Source organism: Urocitellus parryii, chromosome X (genome assembly GCF_045843805.1).
Source record: "Urocitellus parryii isolate mUroPar1 chromosome X, mUroPar1.hap1, whole genome shotgun sequence".
Classification (NCBI taxonomy): domain Eukaryota; kingdom Metazoa; phylum Chordata; class Mammalia; order Rodentia; family Sciuridae; genus Urocitellus; species Urocitellus parryii.
The window spans coordinates 18,942,720-18,960,757 of NC_135547.1; the positions used below are offsets into that span (position 1 = coordinate 18,942,720).

Genomic DNA, 18,038 nt, shown 5'->3' on the forward strand with positions numbered 1-18,038 from the left:
ATCTACTTCAGTTAATAAGTTTTGAGGGACTCAAAGGAAGAAATTGATTTTGATAGTTACCAGGGAATAGAATTTGAATGAACTTGAATTTCTATTCAAAATGAATAAAGCCCTAGAACAAAGTATGACTTGGTCTACTGTTGAATTTGCTTACGGGTGAAAGATTTGTCCCTGGGAGTGTAGAGAGACCACTGGGAACTTATATAGGAATACCCAGCAATGTGTAGTGTATCAACGTGTGATAGCAAGAGCCACCACTAGATCAAGGAACCATGGATATTTGCCAGAAATTCCAAAGTATTTTAAATTACAGTACCATATACCATTGTTTGGCTCTTTCTTCCCTATGGTAGTTGGCACATCTTTGGTTCTTTTATAACCAAATTGCTTCTTACAAAAAAGCCCTTGAAGATTCCAAAAGAGAGGCAGCCATTTGGTTTACTCACTGGGGAGTCACACAGTCAGAAGGTAGAACTAATCCTTGGCATTCTACATCGACCATCCTGAGCATGGTCAGGTTGGTGAGGGTGGGGCCCCAAGTCCTGGAATGCTGTCATTATTGACCCCTTCTTCTGAGGGGCCTTGCAGGACTCTTCTTTCTTTTGGTCTTGTGACTTTTTTTTTGGTTTGATTTGTACTGGGAATTGAACTGAGGGTTCCTCCACCACTGAGCCATATCCCCAGTCCTTTTTTTTTTTTTTTAGATAGGGCCTCACTAAGTTGCTGAGACTGGCTTTGAATTTGAGATCCTTCTTCTTCAGCCTCCTGAGGTCACTGGGATTACAGGCATACACCACTGCACCTGACTTCTTGACTGTTTTAAAATCCTTATCTTTAATGAAATGGAGAAAATTATGTGCATGTATGAATATGTCACAGTGAATTCTACTGTTAGGCATAATTAGAATACACCAATAAAAAGTAAAAATTTATAACTCTTCTCTTGGGCCAGGAGGCTGAGGCATGGTGAGGATGGCAAGTTTGAGGCCTTAGCAACTTAGCGAGACCCTGTCTCCAAATTAAAAAAATAAAAAGGTCTGGGAATGTGGCTTAGTAGTTAAGCACCCCTGGATCCATTTCCCAGTGCTAGGGAGAAGGGCATTCCCTATATATTTAGACTTCATTCCACACATGGGATTTAATTCTCAGGTTCTGAATTCCCTTCATGCATGGTGGTCTGATTTGTGATTGTGAGACACAAGATCAATTTTCTCTAACATTGGTATTTTATATGTCCTTTCTCATCTGAGTTTTCTTATAACTTCATCTCTCTTTTCAGTTATGATATTATTTGGTGTTCCCATAGCATTTTATAGCCAAGTTCCTTGTAATCATTTTTAGTAGTTGCACAACAAATTATGAGCAAAGCATGAGTCAGTACAAAACCAAAGAATGAAATGGAGCCGGGTGGAATAGCATTTGTGTGTAATCCCAGTGGCTCAGGAGGCTGAGGCAGGAGGATCATGAGTCTCAGCAACTTAGTGAAGCCCTTTCTCTAAATAAAAAATAAAAAGGACCGGGGATGTAGCTCAATGGCTAAGTGCCCCTGGTTTTATCACCATTACCTGCCGCTCAATGAATGAAATAGAAAAATTCCACCACACCTAGGTTCATAATCTTCCTTTAAGAAAATTCTACTGTATCATTTCATTTGGTCTCTGATTTTCAAACTTAAGCCTTCATTAGCCTGTTTTAGTGGGGGATAGTGCAATATCTACTGCACATATGATTTAACTTGTAACTAAACTATGAATACACTGTGTTATTCTCTACAGTTGCATACCTCTGACTCCCCATGCCAAAAAAGAAGAGGAATGGGAAAAGGGCTTGTTTGAAAACAAAATGTTTCTCAAATATGACTAACTTGAATTTAAAATTTTTGCTCATTTCCCAAATGCCCATGCTACTTTGTGTTTTGTAAAACAGGTTTCATATCTCAATGCAGAAATTCTTACTTGCCTTGCTACCTAACACAAATACCTTGCAGAATGATCGTTGGCACAGAGTAGTGCTCTGTAACTATTTGTTGGCACTTAGATTTTTACATTTCTTCTTATCAGGGCATTGTCTGCTCTTAAGCATAACAGTCAACAATGCCAAGTGCTATTGTGTGATTTTTCATAGTCATCTATATAACTCTTCACCTCTCTTAAGATTCAGCCATTTAACAGATTCACCAATGTGGAACACAGCTAAAATAGGAAAATAACCAATGCCTAAGAATAGAGTTTCCTATCTTCTGTTTAAGAAGGCAGGGAAATGTGATACATCTGGGAAATCTTTTTGTCACAAAAGTTTGATAAGATGCAGTACTGGAATCAAATGTAGCAGGGTGACTGTCAGCAAGTCTTTGGCTTCAGTTTTCTTATCTCTTAAATGTGAGCACAGCTTACAGTGATCTTTAAGGCCCCGTCCTACGATCCCATGATTCTCTGGCTACCTCCCTTCTTGAGGCCTATTTGCTCATCTGTAAAATGAGAGGTGGATAAATATCAAAGTCCTAACAATCTGTGACTTTAAAGCATAAACTTTTAGCTATCCAGAAAATCTGGTTATCCAGAGGGCCATTCCTCAAGGGTATTGGTTAGCCAAGATTTTACTGTACATTAATACATAGTTAAAAGGACTAATTTAATTCCTAGGAGAACATTTGGGACTGATTAAAACTGTGGAAAAGTTCTAATTCTTTATAGGGAATGTTGACTTTGGTGTATACAATTACCATCTTGTTGTTTTGTTTTTCCGTCTTTTAGGCTAGAGTTCTGTTTGGGATGAGGGTGTGTGTGTGTGTGTGTGTGTGTGTGTGTGCGCACGCGCATGTGTATATACCACATAGGAACCTGACAATGTTAAGTTTTTCTCCTGACAGTACTAATCCCCTGTTCCTGTTCCTAAGGGCACTGTTGATAAGAAGTATTCACAGTAACACAGCAGAGCAGGTGAAGTACATTGCCAGCTACCCTGCATCCCAGCATCTGTTTCCTGAAGCAGTATCTGCTTCTGAAAGTCTGTTTGTAGAACTGGTTGATATGGATAGGGAAGAATGCAATAACCTTTGATAGACACTCCAAAAGAGGAGAGAGGGACAGAAAGGATAAGACAGGAACTTTCAGTCAGCTGCCAAACAGGGATACCTAGCCATGATCCTTTCTAAGCATTGATGGACACAAGGGGCAGAATTAAATGAAATCTTATATGCCCAAGACAATTTCACCTTATACAACAAGAAAGTTGGAACCAAGTCCCTTTTCTCTGCAGAGAGTGGCTAGGCTAGTCTGACTTCAGTACTGTTTTCATCCAGGATGCTTCCCTCCCTCACAAACTTTGAGTAGCCCTGTGTGGTGCCATACTGTGTCTTAGTTTCTGCCTGGTGTTCAGGCCCCTCTAAATTCAGGCCACATATACTATGCATTCAACATAATTTCCCCAGATTTCTCAACTCTGTTCTGAAATTTCATGATTTGACCGGTATACTCTCTAATGGCTTTTGTTTATTTCATTGTCTCTACCTGAAAGATCTCCCTTTACTTCTTCTCCACCTAAATCCAATCCCTTTTTCAAAATTTAACAGAAGCCTCTCCTCATCTGTCAGCTGTTCCCTGAGCACCTTGTGCTCTACTGCTCCCAACCCTGGAAGGCCTTCACATGCTCTCAAGTTTAAAGTTATTCATATTCTGCCTCGTAGAATACACTACTCGTCTTCTGTGCAGCTTTTGGCATAAAACGGTACACACATTGTACCCTTCTCAATCCATCTTGTTTCAGGGGTTAAGGTTTAAAAGGTGGTCTTAGAGTCAATGTGTTTATAAAGAACATGTGCCTGTGTTTCAATCTGGTGAAGACCACTAATTGTAGTGGCCATAGCAGGTCACCTCCATGACTGTGTCTCATAGTTGATTCTGGAAGGTTATTTATAAAAGAACTTTGAAGTAATTGAGCTATTGAAAATGAGTATGGAGAGTGTGTGTGTATGAGAGATTGGGAAACAGGAAGGTGGAGATTAGGGGAGGAATGGTCATTTATAGAGTGGGAGATAACATGCAGCTTGGTTGTTGAAGGTCCTGTGATGTTCATTCCCACCTCCATCTTCCTCTTTTCAACACAGATATTCCATTTATCTGACCTCAATTTCATTTATTTCATTGGAGGCAGGCCAGGCCTGCTAATTGTGATCAGTTTTAACTTATCCATAAATGAAATTCATGGCCAAGCTTTCAATGTCACTTTAGTAGATTCGCAATTTCTTTGACTATTTTAACCCCTCCTCTACTAATTTTCTTTTTGTACCTTAGGTAAACCCCACAGCCCAGTGTACCCATGCCCTGTTGAAGATGATCTACTGCTCCCATTGCCAGGGTCTCGTGACTGTGAAGCCATGTTACAACTACTGCTCAAACATCATGAGAGGCTGTTTGGCTAACCAAGGGGATCTTGATATCGAGTGGAACAATTTCATAGGTGAGCAAGCGATTAGCGTATTTGTGTTGTTGGAAATGGCTCCACTTCTAGCCACAAAGAATGTTGTAATTGCCAGCTGTGAAATTTCTGTTCATTTTAGTATTAGCTATTTAAGGGTTTGCCAGAGCACTGACCATGCTGACCATTCTTCAAATAAAAGTTCCCTTGAGCTAATGATGGCATATCTCATTGCATTCAATATAGTGACTACCAATTTTTAATAATGAGAAAGTGCTTTTTTGATATTTTCTGCCTAAAGGTCAGTTTTAGTTGTATATCATAGGTTTATATATCCATAGGTTGTATATCCGTGTAAATGCTGGCGTACAGCCCTCTCAGAGCTATGAAAGTGTCTTTTCAAATGGTCTGTCACACTGCAACCAGGTCTCCTACACTTTTCCCAATACCCGTTTGTTCTTTGGATCAAGAGAAATATAATTATGAAAATGTAAGGGTTTTGTTTCTATAGCTAATTTAGCAATAGTAGACTGCTCTAGTGAGCATGGAAGCACCTTTGCCTGACAATTTAAGGAATGAGTGCTCCTTCATAGGCCTTCCACTTGGGAAACCATTATTAGAACCCAGACCACACCCAACCATGGTCAGTTTCTGAGATGGCTAATTATGATTTTGTGGGAAAGACAAAATAAGCATAATTTAAATAGCCATACATCAACTACCTTGATACCTACTTATTGCATATTAGCCCTAAAACATCAGTGACAGTGCTGAAACTCCTAATGCTGCATGTTAGTGGGACCTTTCACACATACTAACACCTCACAAAAACAAACTTATTTTTCCACTCCCAAGTCACATTTGTATAATTGCAGAATTTGAATGTCTTATAGGCACCTATTTTTCAGTTATTTGTCCTCATGGGAACATGTGCGCAGTTTACTGCCTTTTTTTTTTTTTTTTTTTTTGGTGGGGAGGGTTGTGGTTGGGGAATGCTTTTTAGTCTGCGTGAGAGCTAATTACCATATTAACTCTGTTTGAAAGTACATCAATAAATTGGCTCCAACAGATTCTTGAGAACACTGACACAGGAAGAAAAAAAGATGTGAATATTAAGCACTTCAGCACAATTGTAGCCTAAATAGCTCAAAGCTGGAGGACCTGAAAAAAAAAATCTTCTACACACAGAAAAGCAGAATCCCATGAAAGGGAAAGCATAAGACCAGCAAATACACACAGGAACAAATGGCACATCTTGAAGCTACAGGAGAAATTGTTGCTTCCAAATATTTTTCATGAAAATAATAGCTCATGGCATTTCCAGATGTAAAGTTGATGCCCCCCACCAACACCACCCATCCCACCCTTATCCCCACACCGAAATGTCAGGTTTTCAGTTCACTTTTGCTAAGTTGGGTTTATAGAGAAAGATGGTAAGCCTTTCCACATTCTCTATAATCAACTGTTTTTCTGGGCCAAAGAATAGAATTCACCATACAGTACAAACTGCTGTATGTCAATAACAACCCAGCTTTGCTAATTTCCTACATATACATCTGGTATGGAGAACAGAAGGGAATTTCCCTCATTCTGACATGTTCCGTTATTCTGACATGTCCAGCCACAGTCGTCACAAAAATCCTCATGTCCTTGTATTAAAATACAAATTCTTCTGTGTATTTTTCCAAGAGTTCACAAATCCATATCAAATCAGAACCATACTCTGGCTTTGTAATTAATGTTTTCAGCCAGTTACTCTTAAACAAGAAGGCCTTAGTTGCTGATGTTGTTCTTGTAGTGTATTTTAAAAATCACATGTGTTATCTTGAAGAAGTACAATTAAACCCAAGTGGAAAATGATGGGATTTCTGAATTGATTTTTTTCCCCAGTCATTTTCAGTGATACCTTTTGGAGGAATGAGGTATGTAATTGTATCTAAACTTCATTTTTAGTGAGTACACTAGTCTTTATTTCTAATAAGCTGATATAAAAGTCCAGGAGTAATAGCCATTGTTAATCTCTAGTGCTTTTTCATGAATTTTTCACAAGGGTTTAATTAATCTGCTCTGGGTTGTAGAATTCAGTCCCAATTTACATGCCTCTGCTGTAAATTCTCTTTTTTCCTTGTCGTCGTCTTCTCCCCTCTCTGCAAGGAAGTTTTCTTTCCCCTTTAAATGACTGCAGTTAATGAATGGTCAAGGGCTTTTTTTTTTTTCCCCTTCTTTAAATCAGATCTTGGAGTTAAGTCGGGAAACTGTCTTTTGTTCCTCCAGTCAGGTCGGGAGGCTGAAGATGTGGGTTTCTGATTATTGGCAGCACAATGCAAAAGGAATTGCTTTCCCTAGTGAGAAGGGGATGCTTTGTTGCACGGCAGAGAGTGGGGGTGGTGGCAGCAACTCAATGCCAGTATCCTGAGCACTGCAACTCTGCAGTTGGACTAGACCCATTAAAAGACTAAGGGAGGATTTTCCAAGGCTGCCTTCTTGCTGCCATGCCCGCTCTGTCCTCCCAATTGCATCTGCATATTGCCATGAATGGTGACCCTTTAGTAAACGTGAACATCTTGTCCATCTTTATCAGGATTGATCCAAATAGTTGAAATACCTTGGAACTCACCTGAAACCTTCAGTTTGAAAAATAAACCAAATTCCTGCCCCCTCACTCATAAGACTCACCCCCAAAAAATCATTTCTAGAGAATCACAAATTATTCTTAGGTGCAACTTGTTCTCCATCAGGTGCTGAAGCTGTGTTACATTCATTTGACTCAGAGCCAACCCTATTAATGTCACATGTTGCTGCCAGTGGGTATTTAGTATTGGGGTTGCTGGCAGGGACACCAGCCAGTTCCTGGCAGGAGGCAGGAGCCAGTCAGAGATCCCACAAATAAGAGACCTGTGGTTTATATCAACCAGAAGAAAACCAAAACATCAAGCTAACCATCTTTGAATTTCTCTTGGGGCTTCTTATAAGGGCTGGTTGCTGTTACGGAAGAGCCGATTGATAGCCAATCGTGACTTCCCGCAGGGGTTAGCAGCAGCTTTGGCTCCCAGGCTGTGGGGTGCAGGCAGAATGCATCCTCAGTCGCATTCTTCAGCTGCGCAACACACAACGCCATGGCACCGGCCCCGACAAAGGCCCAGCTTCACTTTCCATTCCCAGGCCCTTGTGTATGGCCGGCAGGCTCAGAGTTTACAAAGACACCAAACAGCCAGAAGAATTGGGGTTTATGTTTCCTTTCAGTCTTTCACAAACACATTAGTGATCTGGCCTTTTCTTGCCACTAGGGGAACAAGTAGTTACCAAATGCACTGTTTTTTCTTATTTAAACCTCTGCATTTTGGATGTTTATTATCTGTCTATTCATAATATTTTTATTTGGAGCCAGCGATTTCTTCTTGGCTTACGAAAGAATGTGCCTTCTGTACGTGGCAGCCCTGATGTTTGACAATGATGAACACATTTAAGTTGTGCTCCACTTGTTTACAAAAGTCTCCTTTTGCTCATACATCAAAAGCATTTTTCTCTCTTCTAGCACAATGGTATATTCATGCTGTCAGCCTTTACTTCAAGGTTAGATGCGTCACTTTATTGGCGCTTCCCACAATGCCATCTGAAACTTCATTTGTTATTACTTTTTTAAAAATGCATTTCATGGAAATCTATTTGTTGTTTCTGACATCAGAATTGTAGTTCAGAGAAATGAACTCACACTTTAAAATGCTGTGTAGCATTTGATCTAGGTGGAGGGTAAAAGGTTGATGACCAAATTCGGTTTCATCCATGTGCTGAGCTTAAACTCCTTTCCATTAGAAAGCTCAAGTAGAAGCTCAGCTGGGGGCTGCAGTTGAGAAGGAAACACAATCTTCTAGAAAGTAGCCCTTCATTCTATTAGTTGACCTTGGACTACCTGAAGACAGGGGATCATGGGGGTCTACACTGTTTTTCTTGCCATGCATTAAGCACTAGAGTGTCAATGAGGAAAATGTAGTAAAAGTTCACTGCTTGTCATTAATAAAATGTCCTTTTTCTCTTTTGGGGGTTTCATTTCCACGTTCTTCTAATTTTTCACAAACAGGTATCAGGCAATAATACTAACCCTCCTAATCCCAGCAATCCTGAATGGTAAGGAAACAAGTACAGTATAATTTGTTTAAGGGATTTGAATATTTACCAGAACATGCTAGGCTCCTCCAAAGCCTAAAAGTGACTTGCAGGTAATTGGAGGTATACATTATGAGCACACAATCTTTATGTACTCTCTTACATGGTCTTTTCACTTGAATAAAAAAGAGGTACATATTTTACTTTAAAATAAATTGAGGCTTTTATATTTCAAATGGGAAGTTTATCTTAACACCAAAATTGCTTTATTTGAAGTTTCATTATTTGGAAACTTACTAAAATGCCTAGAACACTTTCATTTGTATTTTTCGACTATGCACTTGAGGATCTGAAAGTTTTTATTAAAAAAAAAATAAAAGCAAATAATTGGTATGCCACGATTTTAACTGATTTGTATTTTCAATATTTGTAAATGGAACCTGAAATGAAAAGATCCTAGGAAAGTTTCTGGGAGAACTGGCATGTTATTCTCCCTCAAGCCTTAGGTTTGTCAGCTGGGTGCTAGCTTAGAGCCTTATAGTGATAGCTGTTGACACATGAAGGAATAAATAATCAATATAAAGGAAGGTTCCTGATTGGGTTACCTTGCTATAGAACAAAGCATTCATCTGTCCATTTCACACTTTAAGGAGCTACTGGTACTTGATGACTCAATACAGTTTGGTGTAATGGAAATAGATAGAAAAGCAAGAATTTATTATGATGAGTGCCTTCTCCCACCAACCCCGTGCAAGAAACAAAGGCAAGAAAATTATCAGATGTATCACCTAAGGCTGAACTAATGATTTACTTTTTATCCTGTGCTGTTCCCCAAATCTCTTATTAGATGCCATGCTAATGGTTGCAGAGAGGCTGGAGGGTCCTTTCAACATTGAGTCGGTCATGGATCCCATTGACGTGAAGATTTCTGATGCTATAATGAACATGCAGGAGAATAGTGTGCAGGTGTCTCAGAAGGTAATGAAGGCAGGATACTGAGGAGGAGAGCTGGAAGTCCCCCTGTACTCGCCATATGACTTCCCTAATATGACCACGCTTATTCCAATGCAGGTTTTCCAGGGATGTGGACCCCCCAAGCCACTCCCAGCTGGACGAATTTCTCGTTCCATCTCTGAAAGTGCCTTCAGTGCTCGCTTCAGACCATATCATCCTGAGGAACGCCCAACCACAGCAGCTGGCACTAGTTTGGACCGACTGGTGAGTGCTTTGCAGGGACGGACATGTTTAATGACAAAGAACTGAAAACATTTGCTCAATGTATTTTTAGTTGGAAGGCTTACAAACGGTTTTTTCAGGTATAAGTTTTCAAGAAAATTGTATGAAGATGGCATTTTCTAGCTCAGAAAGTTCCTATATAGTCAATAAAATAGGATGCAGTAAGTCTCATCTCAAAACTTCCCTTCAGTTTGGCTGTATTTATTTACTGAGCGTCTACTATGTGCCTATCACTAGGCTACACACAGGGAGGCTCAGAGGAATAAGTCCTTTTCTCAAGAAACCCCAACAAAGGGGAAGAGGCAGATGGACCAGGCTTTCTAACATAAGGTGATATATGGTAAATGCTATGATAGGAAAGGAATAGTAGAATATAGGCAGATTGCTTTATACACAGCAATGTGCTATAAAAATATAAGAAAGTGTTAACATAGTTGAAGGAGGGAACACACGGTGGAGAGCCTGGGGAGATATTAGTGGGTGGAGAGGAAGAGCATTAACGGCAAGTTTCCCAGAGTGGATAATACGTAAGCTTGATCATGACTGTACAATCCGTGGGTGAAGAGATTGTGTATTATCATTGTATCTACAGGGCACAGGGCATGGTGGGCCTGTAGTTAGGAGGTAGAGTGGGCAGTGGCTGTAGGCAACTCTTTCAGAGTTTACATTTCAAATATTCATTCCTTTGTGTGATTCTGTACTTCAGGCTACAAATTTGATCTGCATATTTTTCTTCTGACTACAGTTGAAATTGAAGTGCATAGCACTCTGGAGATAGTTAGGAAAATCAGAAGGCACATCCGTAGGGAGATTTGTGTGGTTTTACAGAAGTCTTTTTTAAATGTTCCTAATTAGGTTACTGATGTCAAGGAGAAACTGAAGCAGGCCAAAAAGTTCTGGTCCTCCCTCCCTAGCAATGTTTGCAATGATGAGAGGATGGCTGCAGGAAACGGAAATGAAGATGACTGCTGGAATGGGAAAGGCAAAAGCAGGTGAGCCACCATTGAGTACTCCTCTTCCTAGTAGGCTGGGTGATCTTCAGAAAAGGGTCTCCCAGTTTATAGTGGAGGCATCAGGAAGCAGTTCACAGTAGGAAGCAATAACATGGAAGGTTTCTAGATGTTCTTAGAAATGGGCTTTGCAGGGGCTGGGGATGTGGCTCAGTAGTAGAGCGTTCGTCTAGCACATGCAAGACCCTGGGTTTGATCCTCTGTACCTCATTTAAAAAAAAAAGGTATTGTGTCCAACTACAACTAAAAAATAAAATATTTTAAAAAAACAAATGGGCTTTGCAGTAGAAGTGTTGGAAAGGTGATCAGCTACTTACAAAGACTACTGGGTCAAAAGTTTGACAGTGGTTATATTCTAGCTTTAGGCTGTTCCAATTAGTCTTGTTATTTAAAAACAAAACAAAACAAAACAAAAAAACATGCAATCCTCAATGGCCTGGTCTCATAAAGTTCCAATTCTCAAAAGATCTCCTCCTCTTTCTTTGCGATGGCCTGTGTGCCCTTTTCCCCACTCCACCACACACCCCCACACTCTGTAACTTAGATAAGTACCCATTCTGAAGGCACTTTACTCTGACCCACCAACCTCCACGAAGAAGACAACTTTGAAAAAGGCCATGGTCAAATTAGAAAAAGAAGATACAAGATAAGGAAAAATTAAAGTTCATTATGAAGAACTTCCACTTAATCGTACTCTGTGTAGATACTTGTATCTGGCAGAAATCTTGGCCGATCTCTTATCTTTTGCTTTACTGATCATCTTAATGGGGTCATTTCTCATTTCAGGTACCTGTTTGCAGTGACAGGAAATGGATTAGCCAACCAGGGCAATAACCCCGAGGTTCAGGTTAACACCAGCAAACAAGACACCCTGATTCTTCGTCAAATTATGGCTCTTCGGGTTATGACTAGTAAAATGAAGAATGCTTACAATGGGAATGATGTGGACTTCTTTGATATCAGTAAGCCTTTGCAGTTTGAAAACATGAGTTGTTCTCACATGCCTTGTGATGAGAATAAGTGGAATGAAATCTCTTATTTATTTACTTTTTTATACACAGGTGATGAAAATAGTGGAGAAGGAAGCGGAAGTGGATGTGAATATCAGCAGTGCCCTTCGGAGTTTGAGTACAATGCCACTGACCATGCTGGGAAGAGTGGCAGTGATAAAGCCGACAGTGCTGGTGCCCGTGCAGGGCCACAGCCCTACCTCCTCATCTTCTGTGTCTTGTTCCTGCTTATGCAGAGAGAGTGGAGATAATTCTCCAACTCTCAAAAAAAAAAAAAAGTGTTCCTCATCAGAAAGTTAAAAGGCACCAATTATCACTTTTATACCATCCTAGTGACTTTGCTTTATAAATGAATGGACAACAATGTACAGTTTTTACTATGTGGCCACTGGTTTAAAAAAATGCTGACTTTGTTTTCTCATTCAGTTTTGGGGGCAGAAGGGACTTGTACGTTAAGCTGGTCCCTGCTCCTCCAAAATCATGTTAAACGTGGCTAACAGTGTAGGTACAGAACTGTAGTTAGTTGTGCATTTCTGATTTATCGCTCTATTGTTTGTTTGTTTGGTTTTTTTCCTCATTTTGTTTGTGGGTTTTTTTTCCAATTGCAATCTCACCTTGTTTCTTACAAGAAAACCAGGGTCATTTCTTGGCATGTAACATGTACGTATTTCTGAAATATTAAATAGCTGTACAGAAGCAGGTTTTATTTATCATGTTATCTTATTAAAAGAAAAAGCCCAACAAGCAGTAAAATTTCCATTTATCCCTGTTATTTTAGCTGCCTTATCTGGAGAGAAGCAGAGGTGATTTGGGGATTTTTGTTATTATTAAGTTAGGACAGAATGTGAAGGCACAAGTGGGTGTCTGGGCCACTTGTCAGATTGTATTCAAGCATCTGTACAAGAAGGTTATACTTCATTTATAGCTGGTGATTGGAAGAGACTGCAGACTATCCATTTTGGTTGAGTTGATTTGCCTAAGTTAAGACCACATGTCACTCTGTTTCATGAATCTTATGCATAGAGTAAAAAAGATTCTTGCTGTAGTCTCCCTTGAAAGATAAAAGGCATTCATGGAGTCACAGTTATCACATGTTCACACTTGGGTTTGTGGGGAAGTCTATTTTTCTTTCAATCAGGCAAGTTAGCAAACCACCCTGTATAAGTTTTCATGTCCACACTGACCTTCTTTAATTTTTTATCCCAGGGGCAGCAGTAAGTGACCCACATTCTCATTTGGTGCCCCCTTGTCAGAATGATCCAAGTTTCAAACCCAGCTATATAAGGAAGTTTTCTGGGAGCTAGCTAGAATTGGGGTACAGCCTGGGCTCAGGGAATACCTGTCAACACTCGAGCAAAGATTTTTGTCTGTGCATGTGTGTTTGCATTTATTTTTGGATTCCATTTTTTAAGTAAGGGTGTCTGATTTGAGCCTTTTTTCTTGCCCAGCCCCCTCTGATCAGTAAAGCAAGGACTTGCCATGGTTTGCAGCTATTTGCTCACCATACCAGCCGAGGAGCCCCCTCAAGGGGGGTGTCCAGATTTTTTTCATGTTTTTTGGGGGAGGCGGGGAGGGATGGGAGTAGGTAGAGCTAAGAAGACCATATCTTAGGTGTGACTCTTAGCCATGTGGGTGAACTGGCAAAGGCCATATCTGTCGTCCCAGGCCAAAGACTGACAACTGCCTTGCCCCCTTAGGACCCCTTTCCTTGTGTTTTTACCAAATGACAGCTCATAAAACTATGAGAATGTAACAAATCACTTTAAAAGGGGTGCCCTTTCAGAAAGACTGAAATTCTGCAAGTCTCTTCCTGCTCTACACAGCCATTAAGATCCCAGGTGATTCTACAGAACCGAAAACCCACAGAGAAGTCGTTTGTGTTATTGTTCAATCTTCAGTTGTAAGAGTAATTCTCTATTTTTATATTGAAACATAATTACTTGATAGCTCAGGGTCTACATTTCATTCAACTTTTTACACCAAATTCTGCAGAATGGTCAATAAAATATTGGGGGCTGTTGTAAACAGAGGCTTAATTTTATTAGAAGTAGCCAGTTATTTATTAAAGCATGATGTTAATAAAATAGGCATATTCTGGCTGGTGTGTATAAGTGTTTTTTTTTTTTTTAACAAATCACAGAGGACATAAAATTGAAAAGGCACTCCATTTATGTATGAGGAAAAATAGATTGTAAATAGCTAAGCTGCCTTGAGAGAACTTGGAAAATGTGCTGATACTTAGTAACTACCTCAGTTGTGAGGAATTTCCTTTTTAGCTTAGACTGCTATTACTTTTACTTGGTAGAAATGAATCTGGTCTCCAAAATATGGCTCAAAGAGTTATCCCCATAGACCTTGTTAGATTGTTTTTAATTTAAAACCTTGAACTCTGTCCAGCTGTTTTCTTTCAGTCAAGTTCTCTAAACCAATAACATTTTCCGAATTAAATATTCTTGAAGGTTCTTTTGGACTCTTACTGATTTGTTTTCTTTCTGTGCATTTTCCCCTGTTATCCTTTTATTATTTAAATTGTCTCTTGCTTTTGAACTTGAACTATGAAATAAACAAATCATAGATTTTTCCATTCAGGTTTGACTGGATAACTCTTGGCTTCTAACCAGCTGGCAGGCATACCCTCACCCCCCCCAAAAAAAAAAAAAAAAGAATAAAGGCAAGTTGAATGTTTTAAAGCCTTAAGAGTTTGAAGTATGAGGTAGAATAAAAGCCTTGTTAGGAGAGGACCTAACTTCCAAAGTTAATAGCATGCGAATGGGTTGTGTTTTACAAAGTAATTTATAAATTATTTTTCTTTCAAACACTTCACCCACTCTGTACCTTCAGAAAAAGCATTTTATGACTCTTAGATTTATGTTTTATTTTAAAAATAGTAATTAACACCTTTTTTGTGGTACTGGGGATGGAACCCAGAGCCTGTGCACGCTAGGCGAATGCTCAACCACTGAGCTATAGCCCTAGCCCTAACACCTATTATTTTTTAATAAAAGAAAAAGAACTGCAAGTATTTGATTGGCACTTTTAAACTTTAGAGTGTTAGAAACCTAACAACAGTTTACATGAGTAAAAATTGTCATTTGTGATCACAGAAGCAAAATTAAAATAGGTGTATAACGCTGCTACTCAAAATTGTACTCCCTCTTTTGTGTTAGCAGAATGTCTACTTATATAACTATTAAAGAGTAATAATAACAGCAGTATCAGCTAGAGGTGGTTTTGTGTGTGTATGTGTGTAATCTCACTATTAAGCAAATATGAAAATACAACTTCCTACCTTTTTCAAAAAGAGACAAATTCCAACTTCAAATTTAGTGGAGAAAATGTAAATCTGTTTTCCATGATATACTTTAGGAACACAGGTTTTTCTATATTTAAACTTCAAATTCTTCTAAAAGTCATTTTGAAGAAAATCCTTTGAAAAATATCTGAAAGATAACATGGCAATAGGATTCAAGTCCATCACTGAGACAAAGGGCATAAAATATTTACTTGTCTACTTAAGTTTTTTAGTTAAGTAATATATTGATAGGGTTTTAAAGCCAAAACACATGTAGCCACTGGCCCAGTTTCCCCACATTCCAAATCAGTGTTTTAATTGCCTGTGTATGTCATCTCTCAAAGTTTCTTTATGCATTTGCAAACAAATCTCAATATTGATTTTTCTTCTTTTTTTATACAAAAGGTAGTCTTTTATGCACTGTAATGTCCTATTTCTTTGGGTTACTTAAAAAGGAATATTGGAAGTAGGAACCCCTAAAGATACAGATGTATAGTTCAGAATGTAGAATTTAGTTTAGAATTCTATTCTAAAGCTTACCTGCTTGAAGGATCACAGTTTGATTTTTTACTGTATGCTAGCCCAGATTAATCTAGGTAGTTTTTCAAGAAACATTGACCAGAATAAGGAGAAGTTTGGAATTATGGTGCCATAATCCCAGACTGCAAGTTGAAAAGCCCTCCATTTTTGTTAGTTCAGTCTTTGTTATTCATTTTCCTATTGTTCCTGGGGAAGAAGACATTGACCAAAGCCATTGGGAAGATCCTCTTAAAGCAGCACATTAGTATCACTAGGAATACTTGGAAATGGATTAGAGGAGCTGTTCTGACTAGGAGTGTATGGCATATTCTTTTAACCCAAAGTACTATTTGTGTGTGTGTGTGGGGGGGGGGGGGGGTTCTGGGGATTGAATCCAGTGGCACTCCACCACTGAGCTACATCCCCAACCCTTTTTGGTTTTTTGAGACAGTCTTAATTAGTTGCTGAAGCCGGTCTTGAACTTGTGATCCTTTTGCCTCAGCCTCCCAAGTGCACCACCACCCCTGGCAAGCATCAAGTACCCTTCATGCTTTCTGTATCCTGGAGGCCTCAAAGCAGCATCAGCCACCACACAAAATGGAGATGAGACTATTAGGAAGCTGTGTAACTAGATCTTGGTGACTGTGAATTTTCTGAGCAGTGGGAAGGAGTTATCAGAATATGCAAGTAATTTTTCCAAGTTCAGTTTTTAGCTGGTTGCAGTGGTGCATGCCTATATTCCCAGTGGCTTGGGAAGCTGATGGAAGAGGATCACAAGTTTGAGACCAGCCTAAGCAACTTAGTGAGATCCTGTTTCAAAAAATAAAAGGCTGGGGAAATGATGAAGTGCATCTAGGTTCAGTCCCTAGTATAAAAAAAAAAAAATACAAGTTTGGTTTTCAGGTTTGAATTTGAAGGATCAGTATTTGAAGAGACTTCTGTGTTCACCACTAATCCATGAAATCTGTACAAGTCCATTTCTTAGCATGGGGAATCTACCTGTGCCATTAAATGCACATTTCACTGTACTATTATTAGCATTTTGTTTTTTGAGATGCAGGTCTCTATGTTGCCCAGGGTAGCCTTGAATCCTGGTCTCAAGTTATCCTCTTGCCTCAGCCTCCCAAAATAGCAGGGACTGTAGATGGGTACCACTGCACCTGGCTTCTTTTGACATTTTTAACTGGTAGAAATTTTGAAAATAAGAAAAAAAGCACAGGGTGGTTGGAAAGAAAGAGATCTTCATGCATCAATCCTACCAAGTAAAATCTGATAAAAAGATAACTAGTATGGTTCCAGTATAAAGATAAAGGCACATGTGTGATCATCCAAGAGGGTCCATATTATTCTGAATCCTTGCTTTTTTGCATGTTAGTGTTAAAAGGCATCTATGGATACACAGGCACCTTCAGTACATACATGTATTTATTTATTGTGTATTTTCCAACACTTAATCCCAGGTAGGCCTTACCCTGTCACTTATGGGCTGCCTTTCCCTAGCTGTCAATGATGTATGCTTAGGGAATGTAGACTAATTTTAATAGTAGCCTAAGGGAAACATAATTAGGAAGGTAAGTCTGCCAGGAAAAAAATACATATAAAATGCATTCCATAGTCCAAATAGAATTTCTTAGACTTACCACTGCTTAGGATTTGCTGACTATAACCTACTGTTGATGGTGACTCACGGTACAGGGCATTTTGGTGCCAGGTTGTCCACAAAGACATAATCATGGTCAGTGGCTGATTTTCACAACCTTGTTTCAGTGCATTTGTGTTTAAAAGCCTTTTGTGCCATTGTTCTTACCTCTTTTAAAATGGAATGAAAATTTTTTTACTCTGCTGTTTCCATGCTGAATACTTTGCAACAAGCTCTGGTAGCAGCAAAAAACAGTCATTTAGACACATTTTATTGTGAAAAGAAAACAATAACAACAAAACACCCTGAGTTATTTGTTGTTTATTCACCTGTAAGATCCTGAATGAGAAGTGAGTTGAAAAAAACTGTGTGCCTGGCACTAGGGCCAGGCCACATTGATTATCTTGTACAACCCTGCAGAGTAGGAATCACTCCATTTTATAGATGAGAAAAAGGTTGCAATGATATTCCATGTTGTCTGAATCATTTGAAAGTGACAAGGCTTGTCAGGCTTGCCACCTGTATAGCTGCCCTGGCCCTAAAGAAGGGTCAGATGAGTGGCCATGAAAGGCCCAGGTTGACTGGGCTGACCTGAGTCTAGGCGAAGGAGTCAAGGGCCACCAAGAGACAGCTTGATGATGGAAAGGGTTTCCTTGCTCTGTCAACTTCAGAGCTGAAGGAGCTGATCATGTATGGGGCCTACGTGCTAAGTGGCATCTCTGTGTCAATTCTTGAAGAAATGATGTTAACTCCAGTGATCCTGTCCACTCTCTGTAGGACAACATCATTTGACTCTGTGAAAGGTCCCAGGG

At 39.4% G+C, this 18,038-nt stretch overlaps 1 protein-coding gene across 1 annotated transcript in view; it reads left to right on the plus strand.

Moving 5' to 3' along the window:
* Nucleotides 1-13,874, plus strand: part of Gpc4 (glypican 4) — a 111,928-nt gene extending 98,054 nt beyond the window's left edge. The window contains exons 4-9 of the mRNA XM_026405603.1: nt 4,293-4,458; nt 9,368-9,498; nt 9,592-9,738; nt 10,612-10,748; nt 11,553-11,728; nt 11,828-13,874. Of these exons, the coding sequence (XP_026261388.1) occupies nt 4,293-4,458; nt 9,368-9,498; nt 9,592-9,738; nt 10,612-10,748; nt 11,553-11,728; nt 11,828-12,027 (957 nt within the window). The 3' untranslated portion in view covers nt 12,028-13,874. The remainder of the gene's footprint in view (nt 1-4,292; nt 4,459-9,367; nt 9,499-9,591; nt 9,739-10,611; nt 10,749-11,552; nt 11,729-11,827) is intronic.
* The last annotated feature ends 4,164 nt before the right edge of the window (nt 13,875-18,038 follow it).